We start from the raw sequence: 23,901 nt of genomic DNA on the forward strand, positions 1-23,901 counted from the left end.
CTCTGCGTACTTAAAACCATCACTGTTTGAGAGTAAGTTTTATTGAAATACTCTAATAGTGTGTGTGTAATTTTAAATATTTTGTTTGAGTCAGATGACGAAAACAACGAATAAAATAGGTAAGTAGATACCTAATAAATTTCCAGACAATGGGGATGATGACATTCTGCTCGAAAAATCCGCTTAGGGGCGCGCATTAGTGAAAAATAATATTAGGTATACATACTCAAAACCAGATAAGTAATAATATAAACGAATCTACAATGAATAGATAATAATATAGAATATAACTTGATTAAGTAATATCGTGAGAAAAGAAACTTAAATATTAAGCTCTTCTGTTTCAATCTTATGAAGCAATTATCCATATAATATTTGTTAAGCGTTGCACATAGATGCAATGCGCTGCCTGTTACTGAAAATCGCTGAAAGACTTCAAAGGGGAAAATCCCGGAATTATCAGCGGTAGGGGAGCTTAACTGGCAGGCCGCAAACGCAACCGGGCCTCGCCAAGGCGTAAGCTCCCGGAAGACCGCGGCTTAAGATTTTGCAGCATCTGAGGAAAATTGAGCTTTTTAACTGAGGCCCGCTCTTCGTGTTATCTGATTTTAGCGTTGTACTCGGCAACTAATAATATATTTTTACTTAGAGATGACGTATATTTATATGTTATATATGGTATATATAACATATATCTTGTAAGCAAAACACTCATTAAACTTAATGCCGTGGAGAAATACAGTATGCAAAACACATCCTATGTGAATATCCTAAAGTGTCTATGGGAAGGTCAGAGTTCCTCAACTCGGTTCAACCAGCTGTTGGACCTATCGGACCGTCGGAGCTGGTCGCCACAAAGGCCAATTTTGTTGCATTTAGAAAATTTACGGCGTCATACTAACTGTCAACGTGAAGATATTTTTAATTAGATTGTTCGTCAGTTTTGCTTTAGCTTTAGATTTTTAATTGTGCTTTTATGTACTCCTATCTCCTACGGACACTCTTAACTTAAAGTCATTTAAATTCAGTTAAACCACACAGTGTTAAGAAATAAAATGAATCTCTTTCCAGAGTAGCGTCATATTTCGAAACATACTTACTTTCACCATGTTCGATCCTGAGAGAATCATAATGGGCCTCCACAGAGTGGAGGTTGTAGTAACTGATTTTTTTACGAGAAATGGATGTTAGCCAATTGCTCAACGTATTAGGTCCATACTCTGACTCTAACACAATTTTTTTTTCAAATATTATGTGTATTTGCCAGACCCATGATTCGAACCTATGACCCACGACGTTATAGGCCGACTCTTAAGCTGCTCGGCCATCGTGGGCGTAATTGCTAATGTTCTGTAACAGATATACTTACTTTTAAAATATTTACTAATAATTGAACTATCCAAAAATTATTTTAAAATGCCCATATAGTGTTGTAATAAAAAGTACCCTCTATGCATTTTTCTAAATTTAAACATCTATCTAGATTGCAATATTCCGGTACTATTTTGCGTTAATACGGCATTTAAACAATGCACTCATATAATATATCACAAGTGTTTATTGCCTACATATGAATATTGAAGCTTAAAACTAAGCCATACTCCAGTCTTACGATAAAAGCTCTCGCTAATGGCCAAGCCAAAGTATTCAGCGGAGCTTTCGCGAAAGCCACTCTAACAGCGATCTTTATTCAACATGAAACCAGACCCGAATGAAAAGAAAACACAACATTACAGTCTGGACTGAAAATCGCTTTGCAGGTTCAACTGTTTTTCCTTTTGGCATAGGTAGACGTTTTCGAAATAAGTACAGGCTCCTGTAGAGATTAATTTATTCATTTGCGTCTAGCAATACTTTGATATTCTTTATTATAATATTACATAATACACCTATGCCTTTTTCTATTTATATTTTTTGCTTGTTACTGTTTTCTATCAAAAATTATGGTATGTACTTTTAGTATTAACTCATTCTTATTGCAAACAATACCGAACTAACTCAATGTTTACTTAAAAAGTGAATAACATAATAATTAAGAAAAGGCTTAGCGCTTTGTCCTGAAGATCGAAAAACCGAATGGTTAAAATCCTGAAACTCGAAATCATGAAAAATTTAATTTTATATTATGTTTTCTCTAAATATATAAAAATGCGATTGGGTAGAGAATTTATTAATGTATATTTTACAATATCATCACGATTTACCCCACCAAACAGGATAGGTATATAATAGGTAAACAATGGTAGACTAATTATTATTGATGGGCTGAAATTTATAGGGATACAAATGCCATAATAATAATTATAAAAATAAGTTAGTGAGTTTTCACATCACAGCACACAGTTACACAGTTAGTAATTACACAGTTTTACTAATGTTTTTATTTTTACACTTTAGATTTCATTAATAATTCGTTTTATTACTATTTTTCATTATTACTTTATATGTAAATATTGTAAAATATTCATAAATAATATATTATCCTCGCTTAGTTCTAATAACTTGCAATGTTTCTAGATTTAGTAGAATTCGATTAATTTGGCTAAAAGTGATGTGACATTTTTTTTTACGTTGTGTACATTTTAAACAAAATTATTATTATCAAACCGTGTCTACAATAGTCTCAAATTTGGTTTATTATATTCTCATTTAATTGTAATTAGTATAATTATGATTTTTTTTAAAACTAGTAAAAATATTTATATACTTTCCTAAAACCATTTTCATATATATCAAATCGAGTTTCATTATGACGTTTTACTACTCCACCTAGGGATTGCAATACCGAATGAAAATTTCAATACCGGTTTTTCGGTATTTCTTATTGAATACCGGTATTTCTTAAGCATTAAAAAAACAGAAGTAGGTGCTTATCAATAAATATAGATACGTATTAAAATCTTTCAAAAATCTTATTTTATATCATAAACCTACATACTTACCTACATTTAATATGTTGACATTTAAAAATATGTATTCATTATAATTGTAGAACTAGTGATTTTTTACAAATAATTTTAATATATTGATAATTTTAACAAAAGCCCTCAAAAGTTCATCAAGCGCAAATAAGTCCCGGCTGCAGGAAAAGCTTCTTAATATCAACGCTTGCACAGTCATCAATAATTATAGAATAATTAAACATTTTTGTCACGGATGTTTTCTATTTCGAAATAATAATATGATAATTCATCGCGACAATTACTTATATAAATATAATTTATGAAATTTGTTTTATTATTTTTTCACCTCTGTTGGATTCACTCAATATATTTGCATTTTAGCAACACATAAATTATAATTCATTTTCAAAAACGAAAACGAGTGTGCTTTCTTAATACCGAAAATTCCGGTATTTTGGATTTTTAAAACCGGTATTTCGGTATTGATAAATACTGGAATACCGGTTTTGAAATACCGGTATTGCAATCCCTAGCTCCACCTCGAGTGTAAACTATCTAACGTTTAAGGTGACGCATCAGTGAAACGCCAAATAATTTTCAACTGTACGCGCGACGAAATTTTGTACTCGCTTCGCATTCATTGAGAGAACGGCGAGTCAGACATACGTCACTTTGCTGCGTGATGGCGACGGGCCAATTAATTCTAAAATTGTGTAAAGATGACTAAAAACGTTACCCATTTACTTTAAAAAGAAAACATGTCAATGAATATATTATTATTGTTACTAATAGAATAATAAACAGAACATAAAATGGACGTATGTTGGATTTATATGAGAAATAATATTTCGTTTGACAGGCGTCTTTTGCACCCGCGACCCGCAATCCGCACATCGCCTAGCAACGATCTTTTTAGACCGTGCCTCAACTATAAATTCGACGGCAAACTACCAACTGCCTAACTGTCTGGCACATTGCGTTTGTTTTCTGGATTGCTCATTTACGTTGCAAGTGTCCGCCCGACTGCCTGGCCTGTCTGACACAATAGTCTCGCGTGAGAAGGGTCTTCGAAGTGGATAAAAGTAATCATAACTGACAGATATCCTTTTCGACTATCAAAGGTCGGTTAGCGGGTCACCACAATGGTTTAGCTGTCGCACAATAGGCTTACCGGTAACCTGTATTCGAAAATCTGGAGAGGGTTAAATTATACTTCTACTCACGATAGGAAAGTGATCACAGATTCATAATCTTTACAACATAAAATAGAACATAATGTATTTCATCATCATTGTTAGGAAGTAAAAGTAAAAGTAGAAGTAAAACAGTTTGTAGTGGTTAACTTCAAGTGTCACAAGAGAATGGTGACAGTGCACTTTATTTAATTAACCATAGACCAGTTTTTCCCAAAATGTGGTACGTGTACCTCCTGGGTTACATGAAGAGTTTGGTGGGGGTACACGCTGCACCGGGCTTTGGCTGCACCTGGTACAACAATCATTAATATACATCAATAATAATATAACACCCATGCTAGAAGGTTTACCGCATGCGGAAGAAGAGCAATTATTGTTGGAATTAGCTTCAGGCGTATTCTTGAAAAATAAATATGAGGAGTGTACTTTAACATCATTTTGGTTGCAAATGCAACATGTGTATCCAGTTTTAACAGAGAAAGTCCTGAAAAATATCTTGCCTTATCCAACTTAATATCTATGTCAAGTTGCTTTTTCGGCATTTGTAGACATTAAGTCAAAAAAGGAACAGGCTTTTGGATATGGAACCACATCTCAGATTAAAATGAACAACCAGGGAACCAAATTATGATGATCTGTCTCAACATAAACAATTTCATCCTTCTCATTTATTATAATGAATGTTATTATAACTTTTATTTATTATTATTTTGTTTATGTAGCTACTAACAAAAGGAAAAAAGAAATATATTTTGATTGTTCCTAAAGTATCTGCAATTTTTTTTTTGATGAGGGGTAGGTACTAACTGTTACGAAAACTATAGAAGGGGTACACAGATGTCGAAAGTTTGGGAATGGCATATACGATAAAATAAATGTATGACAGATCAGTGAATAATAAGTGTGGCTATATTATATAATATTACTCCAACAACAATCACACTTTTCAGTTACTTTGGTCGAGCATTCTTAAATCTCTTGTGGTGCAGTCCAGCCATCTCAGTTTTGTCCGTCCAGATTTTCTCTTAAAGGGGAGGCTGAGAGAGCTCTAGCCTAGGGGCCCGGGCTCATGGGGCCCTGGCGTGGCGGGTCGACCAGATAAATGAGAATAAAAAATAATAAAAGAGTCACCTACGGCGCTATTTTACTTCGAGGTTATAACCATTTTAAAATATATGATTGTACGGTGCAATTTTTTGTTATTGTGTGTTGATACTCGACAACTCTATAATTCTGTGTTAAAAAAATCTCTAAAAATACACTAAATTTTATTTTATCTCGACACCATTTGGAAAACGCCACAGTAGAGCGTCAGACTGCCTTTAATCTTAGCGATATGTAGGGGATATATTCAGGATGTGGGGGCCATAGTTGAGCCAATTATTCGCACAGTCATATACAAACAACTCGCAATGTTCCATGACTCACCTTTAATACAATAATTAGTTTCGAATAGACGGCGTTGTAGGAATTAGAATGTTTAAAAACTGCGACCCGCCACTATTTTACTTAGCACTACTGATAAATAGGCTCTATGGAATGCAAGCGATATGATTTTTTTATGTTATAAACTTTTATATGTTTAAAAAATAACAAATACAATTAAATAATAGCAAGTATTTCTGAATAAAAATGTTCCGTTTTCATCAGTAAAAATGTGTCCTACACTTTTATCTTATCTAGATTAAAATATGTTTGTATCTTTGCATTGTATTATTGTTTTGCAATATCTTTTGTATGATAACAAAAATATTTTTCCTATCAATCACCTAAACGTGTTAGTCTATTATCTATATATTGATACATTAAAACTATTATCGTAATATTAATATTAAATTATTGAAAGTAATAATTTTATACATTTTACAACGATTTTCTTAGCTCGTATTCTTATTTTGTTCGGTGGTTCTTTGTCCGGTACAAATCTTGCAATCGATGTTTAACTAACTTCCCGACTAGCTAGACATTTGAAACTTTTAGAATACATCAGAACACGATGCCAATGCATTTTTTTAATACTTTTAGCCATCTTTAAGTAGAATTGAATTCATTTTCAGTTAATTCCGTTTTGTATGAAAAGTTATTTCGACACCATTTTTGGTTGCTAGCAACTAAATCATTAATATATATGTGCGTTACTATGGAAATCAATACGACATGTCAAGTACAAACTTTTTTGATCGTTTACGCTAGTCAAGTCACGTTTATATAATTCAACAGAAAATTTAAAAACGTTGTATTCTTTTTATCTTGTAATTATTTAGAAATAAATATATGAATATTGAAAATAACATATTACTCCTTAACACGTGTTTAGGTTTATCCCATACTTTTCTACACTCATGTTTTCTCTTCTCAGTGGTACTAAACGACTATATGGTTACCCTGATCTGCTGGACGAGCTCATGATCTACGTGGCATCGAATATCTTTGGATCTAAAAGAGTTGTAGGAGCTAGAGGAATCCTTCGTTCAGCCGTGGATAGATATATATTTTTATTTTACTTATTAATAACAAAAGCCATGTTCTTGCTTTTTCGTACTGTGTGTAGTGGTTTGTTAGTAATTTTTGAACAATCACAAACACCCAGGCTTTTAGAAAATCACATAAATATATTGTGTCCTCTCTGAGAATCGAACCCAGAGTTCCCGAATGGTGCACCTTATGCACCATGCACCATGAAAGCCGCCCGTATGAGATATTATGAAACAAACATTTGAAAAAATAAACTACAATATTAACAATCAGTGTATTTGTCTGTTTCGTTTTAATGTGAGTTTTGTGACGGTTATTCCTAATTATCTATATCCACTCTAAAACCAGAGGTGTTACTTCAAAATTGATTTGGTCTAAAACTCATAGCAGAAAATGATTGTTCATAAATTAATTTAATTTAATGGGTATATCTTCTTTTTCATGAAATCGATTATTAGTAATTGCTACCGGCTTTCTCATTAAAAAACCTTAAGCCCGTTTCAGACGGAACACCGGTGTCGCGGTCGATATAATATAGGAGGCCTTAGTATTCGAATAAAGGGGTCTCTGAGGCGTTCATAAACATAATACAAAAGCCCCTTTATTCTATATACAAAGGTCTCCTATATTATATCGATAGTGCAGGATCCCATAGACTTTTCGTATACATAATATGCGGAACGCATTCTGACAATTGGAATGGGTTTTTGGGGTCACAAAGATATATAATGTCGATGTTGCCAGGCGATATTAGTGGTCAACTTTTTTTTATTGAGGTTTTAATTTTTTTTCTTATAATCCACCAAAAATTGTTCTGAGTTCTTCAATAAAACCAAGACCGAATCAGGGATTGATTGAAAATGCAATAATTGTACCATGCCATCGGCATGGTCGTAGAACGGTTCGTCCCATTTGAAAAAATAAAAATAGCGGGTAGTGCAATGTGTTCAAAATGATCGATTCTTAGGATCCTCCTTGGCTTAAATTATTTTATTTAGTAATATTTTTGTATAGAATCACCCAGATTGGTTTCTTTACCATATATATGCATATGACATTAGTTTTAGTATAATGGTCAATCCAGAAACAGTGTAGGTTGCACATATAGGTAGGTGAATAAATGAAATAACGATCTAACGAAACTAAGTGCACTTTATTAAAAAAAAGAAACAAGTCAAGTGTTCAAACTGCTTTAAGTATCATGATCACAGTTTTTACAAACACTACTTACAGATTTGCACAATGATATAGATGTCAAAGCCGATTTCTTATAACTACATGATAATGTACGGCAGTTTGAATTACATTTGCATGGTTTAACTAAATAATTTGGTAGAGGTTCATTCGTCATTTGTCTTGGATACAAATTATTTTCTTGTAACTCATAGCCAAGTTGTAGGAAACCAATAGGCTCAAATAGTGGATCAGATGAGCTTTTCCATAAATAAACTTGCGCTGAAGCCTTTAAACAGTGAAAATACTTATATTTAAATTCTTATTAATATGTAAGCCTTGGAGATTGTCCCTTAGATGTGGTGGATTAATTGCAAAGATTCTTTTGTGAGCCCTCAAAATATATTACAGCTTGTTAAATTTATTTGCAAAAATGCTCCCATATTTGCGATAATCAACGAAGAAAGTGAGCTGTACATTTGTGGTGGATTTGACGACCCCACACAATGGTTTAAATTGCAGGGATCAATTTTCACTGACAACTTATGATTAAACTTACGTACATTGTACCTACTATGATTATCAGTAGATAAAATAAAGGAATCCTTGGATGCCTTATCGTAAATAGATTTTCAATTATTCACATACTTGGATAACGAAAGGTGTGGTAATTAATCTGCTAAATATATTTAATAACTTGCATCATATAATATACTCACACATTTAACAAGTTACACTGCTACTATGAACACGGTGCCGTAGCATCGGTCCAAGTTAAAATTAAATATAGAATTATATATTATATATGTATAATAATCATACAATACACCAGTGGCGAAGGGTTGACGTAGGCTGTTAAGATTTGCCATAAATATTGCACATTAAACTTTGGTAGTCATACATATTTGTTTTTATTGAACTAAGACTACAATTTACAGATGGTATCGGTTAGTAATGTAAAATCAATTCAACCCTGCCCAAAACAATCGATAATAGTTTTGGTATATTTTGGGCGATACGACAAAATTTTGCACAGTTTTTCTTCCAAATTATTTTAGTATTCGTTGGATTAAAAATACATATTACGTATATTGTTGGTTATTTTTTTTAATTCATTAAGCCCTGCCTAAACCAAGCTATAATAGATAAAAATATTATTCTATCTATAAAATATCCAAAGATATATATGATTTAATCGCATAATTTTAGGTATTTCATAGATATACGAGTATTTTTTGACTAGGGTGTAATTAAATATTAAAATCTGTAAATTGTATTATTATTTCATTGAAATTGAATGCTTATGACTGACAAAGTTTAGTGTGAACTATTTTTGGCGGATCTTAACAGCCTAATTTTCTACAAAGGCTATTGGGCTGGTAGCCTAGTGGTTAGATAATGACGATCCGTCTTAGAATTTAACCAGATAAAAGATTTTATCTAGAAAGCCATGTTTCAGAGACTTTCCGAATGAAGGATTCTACAGTCTCAAATCTGGCATCGGCATCTTGGGTCAATGGAAATAGAAAAAAACGTATAGTTATGACTGACAAAGTTTAGTATACACTATTTACGTCAGATCTTAACAGCCTATCTCCACCTTTCGCTACTGCTATATTATTGTCTAAATTAAGGTAATACCTGTTAGTTCTATGTCTCTTTTGAGCTGAAATTTTAATTACATGACAAGACTGTTATATTGTATAGATATCAATTCAATTATAAGTATATAACTAATTCTGTGTTTAGTTGATAATTAACACGGTGATCACTTAACGGCCCACGTGCTCGTCGTAGGTCAAAATTGAGTTTTTATTGTATTTTCAAACCATGATCCTGGACACTCCTTAAATGTTGTATATAATCTATTTATATAATTTTGAAGCCTTATTATCCTTTATAGTTATTTTAAACATTTGATGACTGCATAAAGTATTTTTGTTACATAAAATAGTATTCTTTTAAACCTCTCGCTCTAATGTTTTAGAATATAGTCATATTTCGGTACTTAACTGTGCAGTGGTGTTAAGATTTTTTACGTTTATTAATTTTTAAACGCATTTATGAAACCATTATTATAATTTATTACGAGATAATTTGGTACTGTTCGGTTATACCGGAGGCAGCGGAAAACGCATTTTGAAAATAGCCGATAAACTGGAATATTTGTTAGTTTGGGTTAGTTTAGGTTCGGTTAGGTTGGGTTAGGTTAGGTTAGGTTAGGTTAGGTTTGGTTAGGTTAACCTAACAAATAATCCAGTTTATCGGCTATTTTCAAAATGCGTTTTCCGCTGCCTCCGGTATAACCGAACAGTACCGATAATTTTTGTAAAATATTCACGATAAAAAATTATATTGATAATCTCTGTGATCCCAAATTTTACAAGAATTAGGCATTTTATTATTCAAAAAATCGGCAAGATTAACACATTTGAAGATGATCCTAAAGATACTTATTATAAGCTATGTCTTTGACCATTCAAGTGTCATAAACATCTTATGAATAATGATTGCTTTATAATAATTATTGACCTAAGAATAAGGTAGTGTTTTTTTGAAATACGCCATTTCTTTTGTCATTCCCTAGTAGTTAAGCTACAACATACGGCCGTAGCCATAAATTGACAAAATATAATTAAAGTAGGGAGTAAAATTATGTTAACGCGCGTGTTTGAACATGTACTTAACCGAATTTTTTTTTATTTTTTTTTTTAAACGGTAGACGTTCAAACACGCGCGTCAATATGATTTTACTACCTACTTTAATTATAGTTTGTCAACTTATGGCTACGGCCGTATGTTGTAGCTTAACCACTGGGGAATGACAAAAGAAATAGCGTATTTCAAAAAAACACTACCTTATTCTTAGGTCAATAATTATTATAAAGCAATCATTATTCATAATATGTTTATCACACTTGAATGGTCAAAGACATAGCTTTTAATAAGTATCTTTAGGATCATCTTCAAATGTGTTAATCTTGCCGATTTTTTGAATAATAAAATGCCTAATTCTTGTCAAATTTGGGATGACAGAGATTATCAATATAATTTTTTATCGTGAATATTTTACAAAAATTATCTCGTAATAAATTATAATAATGGTTTCATAAATGCGTTTAAAAATTAATAAACGTAAAAAATCTTAACACCACTGCACAGTTATGTACCGAAATATGACTATATTCTAAAACATTAGAGCGAGAGGTTTAAAAGAATACTATTTTATGTAACAAAAATACTTTATGCAGTCATCAAATGTTTAAAATAAGTATAAAGGATAATAAGGCTTCAAAATTATATAAATAGATTATCTACAACGTTCAAGAAGTCTCCAGGATCACGGTTTGAAAATACAATAAAAACTCAATTTTAACCTTCGACGAGCATGTCCCCCCTTAAAGATAGAACTTTGGACTGAATGATTTATGTAGAAGATTTGTGTTTAATTTTTCACCTAAAACGCTACCACTAGTGTTTATTTTAGTACATAAATAATATATAGTATAGATAGCGGAACGTATAAACAAAAGTCGCGCAAAATGAAATTAATGTAAAATAACATAAGTGAAGACAGTCGATAGTTTGGCCAAGTAGGAATCGGGAGATTCATCATATTTACACGATGATATTCAACTATGCATGATGCATTTAATGTCCAAGAAATCCCCTAAAATCCTACACAAAGTGTAGGTTTCGATAATATAATCATTTACTCCACTCAGTGGTGTAAATTGTTAGACACGTAATGAAATATTATTTGTTAGTTTTTGCAAGTTACAGACTAATATTTAAATTTATATTGCTTACTGATTATATTATAATTAAGCACTGAGCAATTAATGTGGATTTGAAACGTTGTATTAAAATGCAAAATGATGCATGAGTCAAGTTACAAATTCACATTTTGTTATTTTTCCTATGTGTCTAAAACCCATGGCCCCCACAGGGGTGAGGGTGGCTGACAGGGCTCTAGCCTAGGGGCCCGGCGTGGCGGGTCGATCACTTATATCAGATCAGCGCTAATAGTAAAAAATTCGCCTACGGCGCTATTTCACGAATGGATTTTTTTTATAAATATTTTGTTTCCTGGTTAATAAAAACGACTATTTATCCAATACGGCGAAACACCGCACGTTACTTGGCTAACACAAAAGGTGGTCGTAATCATTGCTTCTTCATAATATGATACCGTGCCGACAATTCAAGTTGAACTATTTAAAAATGCCAAAAATCTCGGAAAATCCTCTATTTTACACAGAACCCTGCAGTTCCGCAGAATACCATTTGGGAATCACTTTTGTAGAACATTACACGGCTCTTAACCTTAGCGATAGGTAGGGGGGCCCGCCAAACATCTTGGCCTGGGGATCTGCTGAATCCAGAGCATAAATCTTATAGGTTAAACGAATAGCTAACAACCATTTCTCAGTATTTCGAAAACCTCGCCGAGAGGCAGTAGCTTGAAGCATAAGACACTCTTTCTGACAGTGATAATTATGAGTTCGAATCCCTCTTTTTTACTAGGAATTATTAAAATTTTCAGTAAGTACCTTATATTGAAGATTCTTCCATCCCCAATAATTCATCCACAAAAGAATTTCAATAATAAATATCTAGTTAAATATTAATTTATAATAATTATAGTCTGTAGAGGTGTTGCAATGGGATTACTGTCAAAACATAATTTGACCGAAATCATCCTTAAAACTGCAGTCAATTCTGTATCAATAGAATATTCACCTTTTTACCGCGTAAACTCAAACCCCTTTGTCACTTTTTCATTTAAAAGAACTGTCATTATCCTGTCAACTCCTTTTCAAACCTTTTATTTTTTTCAAGAGCTATTATCCCTTAATTCCTGACGTGATTCCTGAGTTTAGGTGAAATATATATCTACCAGCGAAAGTTAGCATTACGGATCATATAAAATACAATAGCACTCGCCCATCAATATTATAATAATACGTATATAGATGGCCAAGCGCAAGCGGTAACGTGTGGACTTCGTAAGTCGAGGATATCGGGTTTGAATTCGGATCTGGCAAGATTTATATACTGCTTTTCAATGTTTGCTTACACCCAGAGCATAGCACTAATAATATGTTGAACAAGTTGCGTACATCCATCTTTCGTATAAAAAAATGCTTACCTACAAATAATCTCTTCGTGAGGTGAGGTGCCCTAAATCCTATATCGGATTATAGAAAAAATTTAAATATAATAAAAACATTACCTACATAATTTATTAGGATCTTTTATCAAATGCATGCACCGTGGATAAGTATTCCCATCTTTATTTTTATTTATTTTTCAAAGTTCTTAATATTATTTACAAAATTCTCCAATAAAAAATCGATTTAATCATTGCAAATGATTCATTTCTTTTTAGTTTGTGTTTACGTAGATAATTAATAGTGATTACAATCTAGTCAAAAATATTAATATTTACGAATTTACTATTTCTGTTTACAAAATGTAATTATTTGATGGTGGCTGAGAAATTTCCAAATGTTTAATGAAAGACTTACATTTATTATATATACACTGGCAAAATCGTGACTTAAATCTAGAAAGAGCTTCCTTCGGTCATCCAATGAGATTTCTGTGCGACCTGTGGTGGAAGAATAGTGAAATGTAGCCAGAAATGCGACTACGTACCCTTATCAATAGTGCTCGACGAGAAGCTTTCACCTGGGGGCAAGCAGAATTTCGCATTTTGAGGGACAATGAATCGTATGCGAACTAGTAACTAGGACCAAGGACACTATGACGAAGTGGGGATACTCAGAATACCCTTCAAACTGTAAATGTGACGCCGAGGAAACTGCGGAACCTATGACGGTATGTCAGCTCGTTCTAACCAGCTGCACCACCGATGATATTATTATATTTGAACCCAACGACGTGATTATTGCTATTTTCAAGGCATATTTGGGGTCGTGTCCGGAAACTTGTACGTATGCAGTTCGCCGTATCACACTTCACCGTGAAATGTTGTATCGGAAATATATGGCCGTATATTAAAGACGGTTCAACCTCTTTGGGTCATAATATAGTACTGACATATTCATGTCTAAATAAAACACGATTCTTGTCAGTTTATAGTTAACAGGAATCCAACAGCAAACAAATTTTGAAAATAGCCGATATACTGGATTATTTGTTAGGTTAGGTTAGTTTAGGTTTTCATTCTTTAATTCATGAATTTTGCAGAAATCAGCTATGAAAATTGAATTAATGTTCATATTGAATCTAAAAAAATTGGAGACCGTATAGTATACAGTCATCATCATAAGAAAGTTCACGGCGAACTGTGCCACGGTGAAATGTTTTACGTACAATTTACATGTAAGCATTCGGGATGAGTCTGCACGCATCTCTCGCACAGTCGTAACAGAAGAAAAGAAGCAGCTACCATCCGTTTATATTTGTTATCCATTGCATGAGTTATTAGTTCTTATAAAAGTTAAGTAATCCTTCAAATGGGTTATTATAAAATCAGAATAACGCTAATCTCTGGCTGGTTTTACTGACGTGAGGTGAAGTATATTCTGTCAAACTCTGGTAAGGTGAGGTGAGGTGAAATGAGGAAGACTTTAAAAGAACAACCTTTATTGATCCTTTCTTTTGTAATTTGAAACCGTACATAATAATTTAAAAGAATCCGGTCACTGAAGTGGTCAATAATACAATAATCTAACAATTCGGTAAATTTGTATATAATAACACAAGTACTTAAACTAATTTTAGTATATTATTATTTCCTTACAACAATAACATCATTCAGGTAGTTAGTTCATGTTCCTATTGTATAAACATTTCTTTTTATAAAAACGGGTTTAATTCAACAGAATTCAATAATTCTTTTTAACCCTTTTCGTAGTACCTATCTACTTATTTGTAATATTGCAGTATTTTTTTTAATTGATAACGGTTCCACTATTGTGCTAACTACACGCATTTGCTATCTATTCGCCTACTTCCCGTTAGGGATTTCAATACATAGCAGTGGCAAAGGAAGGATACGTATGCTGTTAAGATCTGCCATAAATAATGCACATTATAATAAAACTTAAACAAAGAAAATATATAGTCCGCCCTTAAGGGCGGACGTGCTCAGCGTGGGTCAAAATGGAGCTTTTTTTCTATTTTCAAAGCATGATCCTGGACATACCTCAAACGTTGTAGATAATCTATTTATATAAGTTTGAAGCCTTATTATCTTTTATATTTATTTTAAACATTTGATGACTGCATAAAGTATTTTTATTACATAAAATTGTATTCTTTTAAACCTCTCACTCTATTTTTTTAGAATATAGTCATATTTCAGTACATAAATGTGCAGTGGTGTTAAGATTTTTTACATTTATTAATTTTTAAACACATTTATAAAACCATCAGTATAATTTATATCGACATTATTATAATGAAATATTTATGATAAAAAATTATATTGATAATCTCTGTGATCCCAAATTTGAAAAGAATTAGGCATTTTATTATTCAAAAAATGGGCAAGGTTAACACATTTGAAGATAATTTTAAAGATACTAATTATAATCTATGTCTTTGACCATTCAAGTGTGATAAACATCCTACGAATAATGATTGCTTTATAATAATTATTGACCTAATGATAAGGTAGTGTTTTTTTGAAATACGCCATTTCTTTTGGCATTCCCCAGTGGTTAAGCTACAACATACGGCCGCGCCGTAGCCATAAATTGACAAACTATAATTGAAGTAGGGAGTAAAATGATATTAACGCGCGTGTTTGAACATGTACCTAGGTAACTGCAAAAAAAATTTTAACCATCTGTAAGCAGAATTGAATACATTTTCAGTTAATTCTGTTTTGTATGTTTCGGAACATGCTCGTCGTAGGTCAAAATTGAGTTTTTTTGTATTTTAAAACCATGATCCTGGACATTCCTTAAACGTTATAGATAATCTATTTATATAATTTTGAAGCCATATTATCCTATATATTTATTTTAAATATTTGATGACTGCATAAAGTAATTTTATTACATAAAATAGTATTCTTTTAAACCTCTCGCTCTAATGTTTCAGAATATAATCATATTTCGGTACATGAATGTGCAGTGGTGTTAAGATTTTTTTACATTTATTAATTATTAAACGCATTTATAAAACCATTAGTATAATTAATGACGAGATAATTTTAGTAAAATATTTACGATATAAAAATATATTGATAATCTCTGTGATCCTAAATTTTACAAGAATTAGGCATTTTATTATTAAAAAAATTGGCAAGATTAACACATTTGAAGATAATTCTAAAAATACTTATTATAAGCTATGTTTTTGAACATTCAAGTGTGATAAATATTTTACGAATAATGATTGCTTTATAATAATTATTGACCTAAAAATAAGGTAATGTTTTTTTTTAAATACGCCATTTCTTTTGTCATCCCCCAGTGGTTAAGCTACAACATACGGCCGTAGCCATAAATTGACAAACTATCATTGAAGTAGGGAGTAAAATTATATTAATGTGCGTGTTATTTACAAAAATTATCTCGTAATAAATTATACTAATGGTTTCATAAATGCGTTTAAAAATTAATAAACGTAAAAAATCTTAACACCACTGCCCATTCATGTACCGAAATATGACTATATTCTAAAACATTAGAGCGAGAGGTTTAAAAGAATACTATTTTATGTAATAAAAATACTTTATGCAGTCATCAAATGTTTAAAATAAATATAAAGGATAATAAGGCTTCAAAATTATATAAATAAATTATCTACAACGTTTAAGGAATGTACAGGATCATGGTTTGAAAATACAAAAAAAACTCAATTTTGACCTACGACGAGCATGTCCCCCCTTAATACATAGAATTGTCAAGTTTAATTATGATTCAATAGAAAATTTAAAAACGAGGTATATTAAAAGATCTTTTAATCTTGTAATTGTTTATCTATTGTTCATTAAAATTTGTAGAGGTGTTTTACATTTTATTTTTCGCGACTCACTTGGCATGCATCTGTAAAATTTATATTAAGGCATGTCACGTTTACAAATCTTACGTAATGCACTTTTATCGATATAGGTATATATTATCGAGTACGCACCATCATAATATGTGACATTACAAAGCTTTCATCATTTTTCAACTCATATTGTTGATGTATTGTTATCATTCTTATCAATCGGCTCACTGCTTTTATCAGTTCCCTGTTATTTATATCTGCTTATTGATTTATTGTGAGAAACGTCCGTGATTATATGATAACACCTGATAAAATACAAACTCTGTACCTTCAACGTCAATTATTGCCGTTAGCGTTAGATTACCTCGGTGCGAATATTTCGGTTACATATAAGTTGTACGTATGCAGTTCATCGTGGGACACTTATTCGTGCGCCACAGTACGTCAAACATGAGTTCGTATAACATTTTATCAAATGACGAGTTCTTCGTTGAACATTTCACCGTGGAATAAATTTATACGTATGTTACAAAATGCGGCGATAGTTTGCAAATAGTACTGTTCCAATTAGATTAACTCTAACTCTAACCTAACCTAACCTAACCTAACCTAGTAAAGACATTTCCACATGCTGTAGCATACGTACAAATATACTCCACGGTGAAATGTTCAACGAAGAACTCGTCATCTGATTAAATGTTACACGAACTCATGTTTCACGTACTGCGGCGCACGAATAAGTGTAGTTACGTACAAATTTCCGGATACGGAATATTTCAACACCTCCTACGTATAAGACCGGAACTGCAAAATGGTAACTTTTCAGTTTAACGATTTCAATCAATTTTAATGACACCACAACGTTAATTTAAATACTGGAATCGTAATTTTTTAGTTACACCTATAAAATATTGATTGAATTGTTTTGATGTTATCATCGATCTAATAATAAAGACAATTAAAGGTACGTGTCTGTTTACTGGAGGCCAGGAAGGAACAGCGGCAATTATTTGCGCAAAATTCATGAATTCAAAAATGTTTAAACTAACTTTGGATATTTGGACTTCATTATCAATGAAACAAATTTCAGATATGTTTAAAATTTAACAAGTTTAGTCATATTTGCCAAAACAAGATATGGTACTATATCTGCTTCTGGCAAAATATTAGGTATTTAATATAAACAATGTATTCTATTTGCCAAAACAAGATATGGTTACCGTTTTGGTAGTTATTATATGGATTTTGAAACATTTTTGTTTTTATTTATTCAGTAAAATTTTTTGCAAGAAGATGTTTCAGAATATTTTTGGCGTATCCTAAAATAAAATTGATCTCGCAATTGCGAGAAAACGCAGCTCGGAAACAGGAATCATAGACGGTGACCAAAGAGGACGTCACGAACGATACTATAAAAATAACATTGAAAAAATTGAAGTTATTAATCATATTAACAGGTTTCCGAAATACCAGCAAAAATGCAAGCTTTATTTATCTTCGCAACTTAATATTGCAAAAATGAATGATCTGTATAAAAACGACCGGGCTTCTCAACAGAAAAAAACCTTTTACATATTCTAAATATGCTTTAATTTATTGAAAAGTAACGTATTTTTTATCTGTAGGTACGTAAATATTTTTAAACTTTTGGTCTTACTGATCTAAGTGTCGAGCTACACCGGGCGACTCTGGTTGCGAGACCAGTCGCGCAACTGGTCTCTTCGGGCGATTTACTCGGGCGACTTGCCGGCGACCAGAGAGGCAGCCAATAATAATAATAATAATGAATGTACACGCAAGTATGCAAAAATATGATCTATCCGCGGCGTGGCTGCCGGCGACTGGTCGCCCAGTGTGGCAGCGCTCAATACATAGTTATATGTTTTCATACATCGCTACTGATCGCCCGACCAGAGAGACCAGAGAGACCGGGAGACCAGACCGAGCGCACGAACGAGATTTTACTGGTCGCCCGATTTTATTGCTTGCGCGACTACTGGGCGACCAGGTGTGGCATGCTCCATATAATTGCATGCATCGGTCTGGTCTCGGCGACTGGTCTGCCGACCAGAGTCGCCCGGTGTGGCTCGGCTCTAAATGTCGATAACATAGATACCTTAATAAAATATTGTATTATCTTTAAAAACAACGATAAGTCGGTGTACTGTATTCATAATATTCCTATGTGGCAAAAGATTTGGAAGAAATAGTTGACTATTAAAAAATACTCAAGTAGATAAGATTGTTAATTGAAATATTATTATCTTAAAATTCAAAAGTCATAAAAGGTAGGTTAATTAACAATGTTATCTAATTCATGTTGTCTCAGAAGTATCCGAGTGCAAAGTGAATCATAATATATAGAGCCATGAAATCATCTGAATTCCTCCAAGGCATTCAAATCGACTGCCGTCAAATGCAAGATAATATATTACGGTTTCTTTTAGTTTTATTTATTATAAATATGTTGTTATTTATACATTATTTTCTAGATAGAAGACTGAAAATTGAAGGGCCATGCGCAATGTTACACCTATTCTTTTTAAAGTCCCAGAGTAATATAATAATATGCAACGTAATATCGATATAATTTCTAAGTGAATTAAAAAAACTTTAAAGATACCTACTTAGATATAATACACCCCAATACACTACATTTTTAAGCATGGTTTTACATGTGTGAGTGTTCTACAAAAATGAAACACACTATTACTGCCTTTCTATAGAAGAAGGCAGTATCTGACTCTTACACACTTTATGATAAATGACATAATGTGTTTTTTCTCAAACTTTAGTACTGTGAATTAATAAAAAACGGTGGTAATTTTTATTAATAGGATATTAAAATACAAACAAAGTAATAATAAACAAGCATTAACTGCAATGAATAGGTGCAATTAATGCCTTTTTGCTAAAAAAATGTCTATTTTTTTCACTAAGGATTTTAACAGTATTTTAGTGATAATACTGATTTTAAAGTGAACAGAAAATTTAGCTTTCAAAATTACCTAACGAATGGCATTCATAACTCAATTTCACAAAAAAAAAATCACTCAAAACAACTAAAATTTTGCGAGTTACTGCCTTCTTCCTTAGAAGGGCAGTAATAGACGTGCAATAGTATGTGTTGCAACCTTCAAATACACCAATATTCAATGAGCGTCAGTGCATAAACCGAGAACAGTTGTCATAACGAAAGACAAGCTTAGAATGAGGTATTCTTGAGATGTATTTTTAAGTTTATCCCATATTCTTTCACACTCGAGATCGGTTCCATGTTACTCCACACCCGTTAAGTATTTCAGTTCCCATTAATGCCCTGATTCCCATTCCCTGATCACACTACTTGAAATAATTGTGTATTTTTAAATATGTGGATCATGGTTCCTGCGTCTTCCGAATTTCACATCCTTATCCAGAACCCTACTTCCTAATATCACTGAAAATATTGACAATTTGACACTGACATTTTATTCTACTTGCCAGAACATGAGTTTAAGTGGATGTTGTTTTATATAATTTTTAAATACTCATTCGGTGTACTTTATATAATCTTTATATTTACTCTTCGCTGTTTGTATTTAAACATATTTAATGTTATTACTTAGGTTTTTTATTTTGTTTATTTTTTTTTGTTATTGGTTTGAATTTGTAAGAAGTATAAAAGTATCGGTAATATAGCATTTTCATATATTTAAAATATAGAGACAGAGATAAAAAATATATAGACTTGAAAGTTGAATAATGATAATTAGCTACGACCACTAACCACAGTCACCAGCTGTAACTATCAGTGACGTTCCTAGGCAAAGTGCACCCCTTAGGCAGACTTAGAGTACCATTCCTTTTCATGTGTAGTCTCAAATTGTATGCCTAGTTCTTCGCTGCCACGTACATCCACCCAATTTTTTGTATATTTGTACAATGTCTAATCGATGCATTTTCTTTGTTTCCAGGCATAAGAGGAAAGTAGCCAATCTATTTCCATGCAAGAGTTCAGCGGGTGCTGGATCTCGTACCCAGCCTGCTCCTGCGGCGCTCTACGAAGACCTAGCAGACCTTGCTGACCTCACGCATAGACCACCCGATTCACAGCTCGAGGTAAAACCTAATGTTCAAATACTAATATCATTCGAGTAGTTTTTTCTGATTGTTATAGTAATAATATTAACTACTGTCAAAACAATTTAAGTTAAAATAAACTATGGATGATGCCCCACTGTTTTCTTAATACTGTTATCAGTGCTTTGCGAATAAACAATCGTTTTTTATATTCGAAAATGTATTCGAAATTTCTAAATTTCAGATGCTGGACGTGAAACTGGGTACACATTTTCCAAGCGGATATCCGGTATCACGCAGCTCCCCAGTCTTCCTGCGGTCGTCTCCCGGCCCGGAACCTTACCGACCGAGAGAACGAGAGCGAGAAGTACCTAAAGACATACGTGAGCCAGTTTACGAAGAGTTACACCATCACCAGAGAAGACGACGACGAGATTCGGCTGACAGCGACGGGGACTTTGCAGGGGACGAACTAAGCCTAGCTGGTGAACTACCTCCAGCTCCATGCATTTCAACTATACACAGAGAAGCTCCGAGGAAACCTAGGCCGAGAGCTCCAAACTCATTACCCTCGAGAAGACCTCAGCATAGGCCACACCGCGCCGCCGAGTTTCACGAAGGACTTCTTCTTGATGCGCTCTTGAGGTTGTACCCTACTGTTGGAACGGTCGGTGCTTCCAGGGCGCCGGCTTGGACTGACAACTGTGCTCCACAGCGAAGGCCTTGCGGCCCGCCATGCGCTGGTCCATGTGCTCCTTTTCCGCCTACGGCCTGCAGTAGGGATTCGCTTGGATCGGATTCAGGCTATAGCAATACCACTGCAGGCACAAGGGCAAGTTCTCGCGCAAGGCGTGATCTAAACTTTCCATGAGTGAATTAATTAAAATAAAAAAAAACAGTTTATAACAATACGTATGTGGACATTTAAAAAAAAGCAATTTACCTTTTTTAAATTGCGAGTTATTAACACTATTAAATTTATAGTATAGTAATATATAAAGTGATCTTAACAATTTAATAAATAAAAACATTTTGCTATTATTCTGTTATAATACAAGCAATGGAGACTTTTTAAAACGGACAGTTTCTAAGTGAATTCGCTAATCATTCATTGAAGTTTGTCCTTGAAATTGTCAACAGATTTCTACATAATAATATTATATTCAAGTGTTTGTGATAAATATAATATAAACTTGTACAGAACATCGCATAATCATATACATTTCTAATAATAGATGTAATTATTCAATTTCATTGGGATCATACTATCAAAAGGACTCATTATAATATAGATATAATCATAGTTTCATGTTATAATATGTATTAACAACAAGTCCATTTCATTCGTAAGTAGAAAATTTAAAAAATGTTAATTTGCCCCATGCTATAAAATGATTTGTACATCTCGCATTTATCATAATTTTCAGTAATATATTTTACATGAATAATATTAATTATCACACACATTGAGAAAATTATTTTCCCTGAAAGACGACTAAATTCACGTAACGTATTCAACCATCAGTACCTATAGTATTAGTCACTCAGCCCAGTCGCACATTGAAAATCGTCTCGACTGGGATATAGTCATAAATCAAAATTGTGCGCAAAATATACAGTCGAGACAAGTTAAGGTGTGAATCCCGGCTTACACTTTCTATTTTGAGTCACTTTAATGTTTACGTATTTTAGATAACCTTGATTCTCATTCTCAAAAAGTTGGCCAAATTTTGCAACATACTGCATTTGATGGCACTTCCTCATTGCCGATGTGATACATTTTACATTAATTTGTTGCAAGCCCCAAGTTGTTAGCTCAACTAACTGGATCCAGATAGGTACATCTTGTAAAAAAAACTACATTTAATATGTTCGATCCAGTCACATAATTTTATTATGACCCATTGAAAAAAGGCGAGCTTTCTTTCTGGTATCAACTCTAAAGAGATGATAATATCGCACATGTATTAGAAAAGAGACCTAACTCAAAATTTTTCGATTTTCACTTATCATCACCACTGGAACCACGGTAGCGCCATCTACATGTGCGTATATGCGTAAGTAGTTTATTTTATTTTGTTATCCCTAGATTTCACAAGTGTGACTTTTCCACTGGGCCATATTTGCGTCGCTTTTCCAGTACGCATATGTGAGAAATATCTTCAAAACGTGAACTGTTTTCATTTTATTTTTGTCTCATTGCTTTGAAAATACGGAGAATCAAAGATCAAATACAAATTAAAATGTATCTCCTGAATAATTGCAAATTTTGAGTTAAGTCTCTTTTCTAATACATGTGCGATATGATAATATTATGTACCTACTATCTGATATTTGCCTATTTTTTAGATAAGCAATATTTAATAAATAAGATATTTTATGTTATAAACCTTTGTATCAACATTGTGATATTGTTTTATTTTCTTAAACTGTACATAGATTTTCATTAAAAAAATGTAAAAAATATTTTTTTTGTTGTTATAAAAAAACTAGAAGACGAGGTCTTCATAATCATCAGAAAATCATTCAAAAATGATAATTCATTAGGCACTTTCAGTCAATAAAACTAAATATTTATTTATACTAAGGACCATGTTGTTTTTTTATTATTATTTATATTATTATGTATATTAAAGACCATTTAAAAATAATGTATTAATGACTGAAAATCAAAAATATTAATTTTCATATTAATTGATTAAAAAAAATGTATATTGAAACACATTGCACATTAAATATAATAAAATGAAATTGGTTATTTATTTATTGCAATATTAAAATTGGTTAAAATATGTAAATCAGTATTAGCTAATAATTATTCGAATTTCACAAAAAAAATCATGGCGTACTATTTCTATTCTATGATTCGATATTGTAAAAATACGTTATAAAAACGTAATACATCACCAATTAGCATAGAGTCATCTCCCAGTTAATAATTGACTCCCTTAAACATCGTTATTTAGGGTTATATCTTTAATAGTGAATTTTAGCCGCAAATTTCTTAAATCACAGTCGTGTATTTAACAATTCATATTTTAGTGCGTTTATGCGTTTAAAACATTGATAAATTTAACTTGGGTGAATAATGACAAGCCAATTATTGTCAATTTGAA

General features: G+C 32.4%; 1 protein-coding gene across 2 annotated transcripts in view; it reads left to right on the forward strand.

The window, feature by feature from the left end:
• The window catches only part of pxb (putative Hedgehog signaling attenuator pxb), a 699,312-nt gene extending 677,645 nt beyond the window's left edge, over positions 1-21,667 (forward strand). For both annotated transcript variants that reach the window (XM_085948240.1, XM_085948239.1), the window contains exons 8-9: positions 20,680-20,824; positions 21,030-21,667. In XM_085948240.1, coding sequence (XP_085804366.1) covers positions 20,680-20,824; positions 21,030-21,656 — 772 coding nt within the window. In that variant the 3' untranslated portion in view covers positions 21,657-21,667. The remainder of the gene's footprint in view (positions 1-20,679; positions 20,825-21,029) is intronic.
• The last annotated feature ends 2,234 nt before the right edge of the window (positions 21,668-23,901 follow it).

This window comes from Rhyacophila brunnea, unplaced genomic scaffold (assembly GCF_057557595.1).
Source record: "Rhyacophila brunnea isolate RB1 unplaced genomic scaffold, BYU_Rbru_1.0 scaffold_20, whole genome shotgun sequence".
In the NCBI taxonomy this organism is placed as follows: domain Eukaryota; kingdom Metazoa; phylum Arthropoda; class Insecta; order Trichoptera; family Rhyacophilidae; genus Rhyacophila; species Rhyacophila brunnea.